General features: G+C 52.9%; 1 protein-coding gene across 1 annotated transcript; it reads left to right on the forward strand.

Moving 5' to 3' along the window:
• Positions 1–410: 410 nt before the first annotated feature.
• LOC120392353 lies at positions 411–10,324 on the forward strand. Its single transcript, XM_039517069.1, has 2 exons — positions 411–1,228; positions 8,760–10,324. The coding sequence occupies exon 2, from the start codon at positions 8,999–9,001 to the stop codon at positions 10,322–10,324; it is 1,326 nt and encodes a 441-aa protein (XP_039373003.1). The 5' UTR covers positions 411–1,228; positions 8,760–8,998.
• Positions 10,325–11,155: the final 831 nt, after the last annotated feature.

Here is an 11,155-nt window from a genome sequence, read left to right on the forward strand (position 1 = left end):
CTGCTCCCATCTATCCATCCCTACACCTATGCATCCAATTTGTCTATTCTGGAATAACTCCATAGGCAGGTGCTTTCTGGAATAAGAGTGCCCTGTTCCAGTTTGAAAAGTTAAACAGAAGCAAGACTTATTTCAGAAGGAGTATCCTCAGACAGAGTAGTGATTCCACTTTACATTCACACCCTATGTTGGTTGGGAATAATTTTTCTGGAGGAAAGAGGCCACCTAAACTATTCTCATGTACCCAGTTATTCCTAGTTCCTGCCATTGCTAGGGACCCTGGGACTAGAACTCACAGCTGCAGAACCTGGGGGAGGCTGATAGTCCCACACTGCCACCAGGAGCCCATGTAACAGCACTGTTAGGGAGCAGTGTGCACAGTAGGCACTGCAGGAAGTACCGCCCACAAGACCCAGAGTGACAGCACCCTGCAGGTCTCTGATTGGCCAAGGGCCCCTACTTAACCCCAGGGGTTAGCCCAGGAAGTTGTTTGAGCAACCGCACAGCTTGTGGCCTGCTGGACTTTTCCTCATCTCCTGACCTTTGGTCTCTAGCTCCAGCCTGACTTGACCCTAATTCTCCCCCCTGGATTCTAACCTGGTAGCCGGTCTCACCCTGGCTCTTGTTTCTGGGACCTGGCCTTGCAATTCTTCCACCTCTGCCCTGGTGATTCCCGTCCATGGTGGGGAGACCTCAGCCCAGCTGTGACCACTAGGCCAGACCGACTACGCCCCGATCCCTTACACCATCCTTATACGTACTCACGTTTCTATGCTCTGCTCTGTCTGTCACACTCTCTTTGTATCTTTATATATCTAACTCTCAAATTGTCCCTGTCTCCGTACGTATCTAATCTCTCACTCTCTTTTCATATCTGTCTATCACAGTGTTGTCACACCAATCTTATCACTGCTGTTCTCTTCCTGTCTGTCTATATCAGGCTTCCGTTATCTCTCATTTATTGCACCCTCCATGTTATTCATTTATGCTTCTTTGTGTCTTCATCTCACATTCTCTTCATATCGATCTATATCCACATCCCTGTAGGATCAGTCCGTCCTTTTCACTTACTCTCTTTCAGGTTTCACTATTCCGCCCAGTATAGGTTTGTTTTGTTTCTTTTAAGTAAAAGGTTTTTTTTCTTTTAATTGTACATGCAAAGTAGCTGGAACAGCACGAAAGAGCAAATGGAACATGTGTGTGGAGCTGTGGATTGCACAGAAACGAGGTATGTACCAAAATCACCACCTGTCGCTTGGTCAATACATAGTTACCATGCTCAGAATGGAAAAGTGTGTGTTGGATTTTTGGTGCACGACTGGCCATTGCTTCTACGGCAATGAATTTTGTCGCGTACAGGCGCCAGATGACTAGCCCTTGGGAATAATGTGGATATGTTTTTGTGATATGCATTTGGAGCTGTTACAGCACCTCCTGAAATCAATAGACGTCTTGGCATTTGCTTCACTAGATCAGGTTTTCCAAACCTTCTATCACTTTTGTGGCTCTCCTCTGGACTCTGTCCAGTTGATCCACATCTTTCTTTTAGTGCGGTGCCCGGAACTGGACACAGGACTCCAGCTGAGACCTCATCAGTGTCCAGCAGAGCTATGACCTCCCGTGTCTTACATTGGACGTCCTGTTAATACACCCCAGAATATATGGGGGGTTTTGCACCTACATCACATTGCTGGCTCGTATTCAATGTGTGATCCACTATAACGCCCAGATCCTTTTCTGAAATACTTCTCCCTAGCCGGGCATCCCCCGTTTTGCATTTGTGCTGGATTCTGTTTATTCCATTTCTAAGTATTGAGCCACTAGTCGTCTCACTCCCATGGCGCTCTCAGCTACCGTAAGAGCTAGAAACTTACTTTGTACTTTGAAGGGAAGCTGAGATTCTCAGCTCGCTGATAAATGGCAGGAAAACTTCTATTGTGACAGTTGTGATTAAATCACAAGAGTTGGCAACACTGAAATTTGTCTGGTTGGAGACGGAGGACTCAGTGTTTGGTGGACGTAGTTTTCTAAAGCTAAGTGTTTTTTAAGGACGTTGCCTAATTTTCTGATAGATCATCATTTGGCAAATGAAGACTGGGATTGTAACAAGAACTACGATCACCTTATTCCTGGCTACCCAGGCCCACCATCCCGGCACTTTGACCACGTACTGAACGAGCCCCGTGCGGTCGGGATACACGTTGATTTCATTCTCCCCTTTTCCAGAGAGAAAGACCATCCTCGTTCCCACGGTGCTGATCACCAGCCGGGCGTTGTGCTGCAGGCACACCGGCTCCTTGGGGAATCTCTCCAGGGTGAGTTCAAAGCATCGTCTCAGCACCTCAGTCATCTTCCCCCCGGCCTCCAGCCAGTTCTGCACCTTCAGCAGGTTCTCCACACTCAGCTGTTCCGGGTGGGAACGCAGCCGGGATAGATACACGTCCAGGGTTGGCTCTTTCACGTTGTACCGGGGTTCCCCGTTGAGGTAATATACGTAGATCTCATGCTTCGCGTCTCCGGATTTAAATTCCAGCGCGGTTCCTCTGCACTGGATCAGCATCTGGGCGTTGTCCTGTATGCTTGGGGGTTCTCTCATGAACTCCTGCAGGGCGAGGTCCATGCAGGTGCTCAGGTCCTCAGTCATTTTCCCCTGGGCTTCCAGTCTGCCCTGCGCTCTCAGCAGGTCAGAGACACTTAACGGTTCTGGTTCTCCAGCTTCATAATTCACCGTCCCATGAGGAAAGAAAAATAGCGTGAGCCCTATCGCTGCAGGCAGCAGTAACAGCACCAGTTTCTGAGGTGTTTGGCTCAACAGCAGTCTCCAGACGCCCTTGACCACATCCTTCAAAGCCCCGGTGAAGGACAGGAATATCGGCCAAATCTGAGTTCGGATGCAGGGCGCCAGGATGTTCCAGGTCCCCCCCAGGAAGTGAAAGATCAGCCTCATGCAGCTCCTCAGCCCCAGGTTCATTCTGGTTTCCCCTGGTTCCTCACGGCCCAGCTCACGCTCTGTTGCAATTCCTTAGCTCGGGACCTGGAGACAACGCAAGGGACCAGGGTCTCAGTTTGAGGGCAGTGAGGTTGGTGAATGTCACAAAACTTGGACCCGGTGAGTTAAGCGTGATTCGTAATTGTGCTAGGTGGGGCTCTTCCCTATAGGGAATCCCCACAACATATGGGCACAGCTGTGTGTGGGGGGATCCCAGGGCTGGGACAACAGGGTCCTGTGGGTTGGGAGTGAGGGGCACCAGCACAGCTGTGTGTGGGACTATCCAGGATTCGAGTCCCTGCCTGGCTGGCTAAGCACGGGATGATCCTTCCTCGCACGTTACCACAACCTTCCGCGCCTCCTCTGCACTCAACTGAAGCCGTCTCGGTAGCGTGTGACACCCGCCAACTTCACCCCAGGGGTTCTCATGGCCACCGCGCGTCCCCAACTGCTGATGTTCCCGGTGCCCAAATCCCCCTCACCACAGCCCGTCTGAGCCTCCCACCTGTAATTCCAGCTCCTGGAGCCGCCTGCTGGGTGTGCGTGAGGAATGGTCCGTCTCCTCTGTCTCAGCTGGACGCAGGGTCCCACCAAAGGGGCCGTGTCCCTCCATCCCCAAGTGCTCTTCCCTCCTGGGACCGGTGTTTCCAGCTGGAACATAAGGGAACATGGTTCTGAGAAGGGCCCTGAATTTAGATGCCTCCTCCCCGTCCTTCCCAGCAACCCTGTGCTCTCCCCATCTCATGCCTCCTCCGCAGTGACTGACTCGCCACTGAGTCCAAAGTCCTTTGCTTCTCCCACCCCCTGAGTTAAAAACAGGCCACTCATTTGGACTCTGATGCCTAAGGGCCTTCAAAGATCTGTCCCGGATCCTATGTCCAATGTAGGGTGGCCGGTTTTGGTTGGACATATTCCTGGAGGTTTCATCACGTGACATCATCTTTCATTAAGTTTCAGAGGGGTAGCCATGTTAGTCTGGATCTGTAAAAAGCAACAGAGAGTCCTGTGGCACCTTTAAGACTAATGCATCTAATTAAGATCACCTTTAAGACTAATATCAATACATCTGTTAGTCTTAAAGGTGCCACAGGACTCTCTGTTGCATCTTTCATTAGCGTCTGTAGGACAATCTGGAGGGTTGGCAATCCTGCGGGCAGCCAGAACGGGACTGGGGCCCAACGGGTGGCCGGAACAGGCCTGGGGTTTTAATTTAGCTCTTCCTACAGCTGGTACAGCCCTTCAACCAGACTGTGACCCCCTGCACAGCTCCTCAAACTAAGTGTAAGGTTCATGGAGAAGCGAAGACATTCGCCTGCAATAGGAACTCCCCGCTCCTGGTCCCTCCCTCCAGCTGAGGCCTGTTCGTGGCGACAACGCGGGAAGAGGGGCAGAAATGCATTGACCGTTCAGAGCTGTCTTGAGGTGATGCTGAACGTGGCTCTGCCCCGAGGCCCCCTGAGCAGTGGGACAGGATGGCAAAATGGCTCCTCTTGTCTGTAGACTTTGTGGGGCTCAGCGTGCAAGGGGTAATTCAGGCCACAGACCGAGTTAGCCTGTTCCCGAGGGGACCTGGGGATGAAGGGACACGGGGACTATGGCAGAGCTGAGCTGGGATGCTGGGGCAGACACGAGGAGGAAAGGAAGAGGAATGTGACCTACCTGCCAGGTTTGGGGAAGCCTCTGGGGGGAATTGTCCCAGCTTCTGTGCCCTGCCTCACAACAACCGACGCTTTCACTTTCTCTCCAAATGTCAAGCTCCCAGACCCTTATTTTTAGCTCTGAATAACACAGGCGCTGACTCCGGTTACCGTAATTGGAGCTGGGGGTTCCCCGAGCCAAACGGGCTGGGAGCCCGGCTCAAAGCTACCTGAGGGAGGGAGGTGGCACGCGAGAGGGAGTGTGTGTTGGGTGTTTAACACATACATAGCATGCACACACACACACACACACACACACACACACACACACACACACACACACACACACACACACACACACACACACACACACACACACAGAGCCGAGTACTCAAAAACCACACAGACCAACTTGCCTGCATGCAGCAGACACAGATCAACACATGCCGCTTACTCACAAAACCAACACAAATCATCCCCTCCCCATGCACCTACACAAAATTTCAACACAGACACAATAAAAACATATACAAAATGCACACAGATGACCCATCTACACAACCACATATTCAACAGAGACACACATCAATACACACACACACAGATCAACTGTGCAACATACACATAACCATCCGCAGATAACAAGATACACACTGCAGAGACCTACTCAGAACTCACGTGGCTCAACACACACTCACACAAACCCACCTCTCAGCTTTCATTTAAAACACTTCATCTCTGGCCTTCGTGGTGACGATGACAAATTCAGACTTGTATCACTGAGGCTGTGACATCTGTCTGAATCAGCAGGCAGCCTTCAGTAACACGTCTGAAGGCTGTGAGCTACCCCGATTCACTTCAGGAGGATGTTAACTCTGAAACCTAATGGCGACCATTTATATGGTTTGATTGTTAACTATTTTGCTGTTGTTCCAAGCAGTCGAGAAAGGGGGATTAGCTTATTCTAAAATCTGCACAATCTTTTATGAGAGATTTCAGGGTGGCGCTTGGGTGGTGGGCGGGGTTGAAATTGTGGGCTGAGTTCTGTTATCACTGGGGACAATTACAGGGATATCCAGTGGCCAGGTGGCTTTCATGAAGCAAAATACTATTTATCCAGGGCAAGAGCATTGCAGAGAAAACTGATCTTAAAACAATGAACAGCTTCTTCGTGTGCCCAGCTTACCAGGGCTCCTGAGCCATCTAAAATCACTCAGGACATCGAATCATAGACGATTAGGCTTGGAAGAGACCTCAGGTCCTTCCATAAGGCCTAGTTCTGGTAGTCACGGTCTCATGCCTATCAGTTCCCCGGTGAGGTCTTTCTCTCCCTGCTGGTTACAGTGGATGAGAAGCTGGATAGGAGGCAGCAGTGTGCCCTGGTTGCCAAGAAGGCGAATGGCATTTTGGGCTGTATAAGTTGGGGCATTGCCAGCAGATCCAGGGACGTGATCATTCCCCTCTACTCAGCGCTGGTGAGGTCTCATCTGGAGACTGGGTCCAGTTTTGGGCCCCACACTACAAGAAGGATGTGGATAAATTGGAGAGAGTCCAGCGGAGGGCAACAAAAATGCTTAGGGGGCTGGAGCACATGACTTCTGAGGAGAGGCTGAGGGAACTGGGATTGTTTAGCCTGCAGAAGAGAAGAGTGAGGGGGGATTTGATAGCTGCTTTCAACTACCTGAAGGGGGGTTCCAAAGAGGATGGATCTAGACTGTTCTCAGTGGTAGCCGATGACTGTTTTGTCTTTGTGAGCAGAGATGGAGCCTCCCCCTCCCCCATTTCCTGCGGCTGGTGCTGCCATCTCCAAAGCAGAGCCTTCCTCCCAGGAAGGAAACAGCTTTCCTGCTCTGCCCACATAGATCTGAGCCCACAGTGCTCTGCCTCTAGAAGACATCCCATTCCCTAGGACGCCATTTTCACAGCCCCAGCCGGAACAGCCCCTTTGCTACCCTAGCGCGGGCGATGGGATGAGTGTGGGGTGCTAGGGTTGCCAGCTGGCCAGTTGTTGTGCTGCCTTGCGGCTAAGAGATTTAACGTGCCAGGATTTTGTTTTTCACATTAGAGAGCTCTGCAGGTCTCGCCTCTGGAGTCCAGACTGTGGTGCCGGGCTAGCAGTAAGGTAAGAAAAGCAACAACATAACATAAGTTTCAGGGCAGGAGCCGTGTTAGTCTGTATCAGCAAAAAGAACAGGAGTCCTTGTGGCACCTTAGAGACTAACACATTTATTTGGGCACAAGCTTTTGTGGGCTCCAGCTCACTTCGTCAGATGCAGAAGTGCAGGTTGGAGTTTGGCAGGTGAATAAATACATACTTGCAGAGATGGGTGTGTAGCATTACTATGCAGAGGACCAGTGCTAACGAGGTCAATACAATCAGGCAGGATGTGGCCCTTTACTGACTGTTGATGAGAAGTTGTGAATACGAAAAGGGAGAAAATGTTTTGTAGTGAGCCAGCCACTCCCAGTCTCTATTCAGGCTGGGTGTGATGCTATCAGACTTGCAAATGGATTCCAGTTCAGCAGTGTCATGCGGAGGTCTGGTTTTGAAGGGGTTTTTTAAGTATGGCAACTTTCAAGTTTGTCACTGAGCGTCCAGGGAAATTAAAATGCTCTCGCAATGTGTGTGTCTGCGATGACTCTCTAAAACAGGCTAGTAGTCGCTCACTATAGTGGCGCTGGGGCCCGTTTTGCTGCTAGGGCAGTGCTGTGTGTGTGTGTGTGTGTGTGTGTGTGTGTCCTGAAGAAATTAAAGGAAAATGATCAGAGAAGGGAAGTGATGCTTGGCAGCAAGACAGCGGTGGTGTTCTGGGTTATCCATTTTTTTTATCTGCATTATCCATTTTCTTCATTATCCATATCTGCATTTCTTTTCAGAGCTCCTCCGCTTCTAGTTTCATCTCCAGTGTTTCAACCAGAATGCCCCTTCTTTTAAGGCTCTAGCTCCCAGTTCAATTTTATATCTAGCTACCCCCTTGTAAAATGGCTCCCCCCACAAATGAAAGCGTTCTGTTCAGGGGCGGCTCTAGGTATTTTGCCACCTCAAGCACGGCAGGCAGGCTGCCTTTGGCGGCTTGCCTGCGGGAGGTCGGCCGAAGCCGCAGGACCAGCGGACCCTCCGCAGGCAGCCTTTCTGCCGCCCTCGCAGTGACCGGCAGAGCGCCCCCTGTGGCTTGCCACCCCAAACACGTGCTTGGCGTGCTGGTGCCTGGAGCCGCCTCTGGTTCTGTTGTGGATGATCTCCAGACAGATGGACCTTTTACCATAGTTAATTCATTGCCATTGGTCCTATACAAAGGTTTGATGTTACTGGGAGGCCATGTTTGTTCCAATCTTTACTTTACAGAAGTTTTACAAAGTGCTAGTAAGGAGGGACACTTTAATACTTACCGTACGTTGTGCTACATGAATTCTTTACTTTGCGAGGGGTTTTAGTGGAGAATCCCACTCATCGTCTCTTGCACAGTTTCCAACAGAAATTGCAACTAACAAACACAAAGAGGCAAATTCTGCTCTCTTCAGCACTGCTGGAAATCTGGAGTAACTGCCTGGGTTTCACCCATTATTCTGAATTTGGAGCTGTGTAAATGAGAACAGAATATGGCCCCTCTTCTTTCATTTTTAGTTTTGATCTTAGGGCTCCAAGATTTTCAATAACATATTTGAAATGCTACTCAATTTAGAATGTCCATCGGTGATTTGTGCACTGGAAATGGAAAAATACAGAAACTGCTGCTAAGAAACGCGCTTCAGTTGCCGGGTACCATGAAACAGTCTTTTGGTTAAGGTGTAATGAGCTATAGTTCATGTGCATCACCCAAATTGTTGCAGGGCCACAAGGTTTGAAGCAATTCCCTGCAGGGTAGTGGTGGGGTTTCGCTATTTTTCAAATCTACTTGTGTCTGTAGCATAGCCCCTGGTACCACAGTGAGAGTTGCCCGGCAGGATTGTGTAAATCGGCCGTAGCTCCACCGGAGTCAATGGGGCCAGATCCCAGCTGGGGTCACTGGGCGTCGCTCTGACAGTGGAGCGGTGCTGAGTTGCTCCTGTTGGGGATCTGGCTGTATCGATTCGAGTAGCTCTTTGTCCCTCCGCATCGAGCCCCAGCTGAGATGATCTCGTTCTCCTTCCAGGTCGCAGGAGGAGCAGGTGCTGGGCGAAGCAGGAATTTCCCAGGCATGCGGCTCGTGCATTTCACCTCGCCTTAGATCATCGCCAGAGAAACAGCGTTAGGGGCACCGGGTGAAGCACGGCCGGCAGCTCAGCGTCATTGCAGCTGGAGAACCCGAGTCCCTCTGGAATGTGTCCCGTGAGCTGAGGCAACGCACCGCCAGGACCCGAGGGGTCTGGAAATGCCAGGTGTGAGATCACAATGTCCCATAGCAACAGGCGACCCCACTACCATGTTGCTGAGCCCACAGGGGATGTGTACTTGGTCAGATTACTTTACTGTCCCCAGCCGCTGAGCATGGAGACCCTGCAGAGTGTGCGGGATGCGCTGGAGACTCAGGGGTTGCTGGACGAGGAGCTGGGAGCCGGCTTTGAGCGGGCCCTGGCGGAGTTCCCCCGGGAGCCCCCGTGTGTGCAGAACAACGCAGAGATGGTGATCCAGAGCGACGAGACTGAGCTGACGTTCCTCTCTGGGAAGGGCAAGTATAAGATCAGGATCTCTGACAATGGCGCCTGCTATGAGGTGAAAGAGCCAACGGCCCGGGTGTTCCTGGCCAGGTTAAAGTCCCATCCCCAGAAGCTGAGCACGGAGACCCTGCAGGGTGTGCGGGATGCGCTGGAGAAGTGGGGGTTGCTGGACGAGGAGCTGGGAGCCGGCTTTGAGCAGGCCCTGGCGGAGTTCCCCCGGGAGCCCCGGTGTGTGCAGCGCAATGCCCGGATGGTGATCCGGCATGACCGCACCGAGCTGGTGTTTGTGTCGGGCCAGGGGGAATGTGAGATCACGGTGTCCGAAGGTGAGAGGGAGCCCTGCTACGAGGTGAAGGAGCCCACGGTGACGGTGTATCAGGAGAGGTTACGCTCCTGCCCACAAAGGCTGAGCGCGGGGAACCTGGAGAGAATTCGCGACAGGCTGGAGTCCTGGGGGGTGATGACCAAGGAGCTGAGACGCTGCTTCAATCTGCTGCTGAGGAAATTCCCCCAAGAGCCGGAGTGCATCCGGGACAACCCCAGGATGTGCGTCGCCTGGGACGAGACGAAGCTGCGACTGGTCTCTGAAGATGGGGACTGCGAGGTCTCCGTGACCTGCTGTGATGGGAAGCCCAGCTACGAGGTGAAGGTGAAGAGCTGGGAGATGTATCGGGAGAGGATGCGTCGCTCTGAACAGCCGCTGAGCATTGAGAGCCTGGCGGGCGTGCGGGGAGAGGTGCGGGGTCTGTCAGGGGCTCCCGAGAAGGTCAAGGAGGCCTTGAACGTGGCCGTTAGGGGTTTCTCCGCGGAGCCGAGCTGCCTGCAGAAGAACGCCCGGCTGGTCATTGAGTGCGACAGGGGCGAGATGGTCTTTGTCTCCGGGAAAGGGGAGAATAAAGTGGACGTGAGCATCATCGATGGGAAGGTCAGTTACAATGTCAGAGCCACCACGTGGGTGACTTTCCTTAGGGTGTTCCAGAAACTACTCCCCAAGATCCCCGAAGCCTTGCTGAAGTTCATCCGCAGCTTAGTCCAATTCCTACTGTTTGGAGCGCCATGAGGTGACTGGCCCAGACCCCACTCACCTCCCTGAGCTGGGGACAGAGCCCAGGCACAGACACGCGACCCCCGGATCTGCCCCAGGCCCCACCTCCGCTCCATCCTGTCCCCCAAGGCCACACTCCCACCCTAGTCCCACCTCTTCCCACCCTGTTCTGCCCCTGCCCCCCAGCACACCACATCCTCTCTCCTCTCCCACCCAACCTCCTGCACACCACCAAACAGCTGTTTGCGGTGGGTGGGAGTGGGGTGGAGGGAGGAGGAGGTGCTGATAGAGGGGCTGCCGGTGGGTGCTCAGCACCCACCATTTTCCCCCCATGGGTGCTCCAGACCCAGACTACCCACAGAGTTGGTGCCGATGAACCCAGGAGTCCTGGCTCCCAGTCCTGCCTGCTCTAACCACCAGCCCCCTCTCTCCTCCCAGAGCCAGGGAGGGAACCCAGGAGTTCTGGCTCCCAGCCCCCCTGCTCTAACCCACCAGCCCCCACTCCCCTCCCAGAGCTGGGGAGAGAACCCAGGAGTCCGGGCTTCCAGCCCCCCGCTCTAACCCACCAGCCCCCACTCCCCTCCCAGAGCCAGGGAGAGAACCCAGGAGTCCTGGCTCCCAGCCCCCATGTGACCAGGATAGGGGGATAAGGAGGGGATGTTATGCCCACCTCTATTTCACTCCTCTTCTCCCTGCCCCCTCCGCCTCACTCTTTGCTGAAGCATGGCCCGAGATCTGCCTTGTCGGAGAGCCGTCCTCAGAGCTCAGCCAGATTGTGAGGTCTGCGCTCTGAGTTCCTGGTGCCAACATGATGCGGCACAAACAGACCTCAAATCCGCCGCGACC

Source organism: Mauremys reevesii, unplaced genomic scaffold (assembly GCF_016161935.1).
Source record: "Mauremys reevesii isolate NIE-2019 unplaced genomic scaffold, ASM1616193v1 Contig1, whole genome shotgun sequence".
Taxonomy (NCBI): Eukaryota; Metazoa; Chordata; order Testudines; family Geoemydidae; genus Mauremys; species Mauremys reevesii.

What these genes read in the sequence shown, in the direction of transcription:
- LOC120392353 (XM_039517069.1), top strand. Translation starts at nt 8,999, where the DNA reads ATGTCCCATAGCAACAGGCGACCCCACTACCATGTTGCTGAGCCCACA.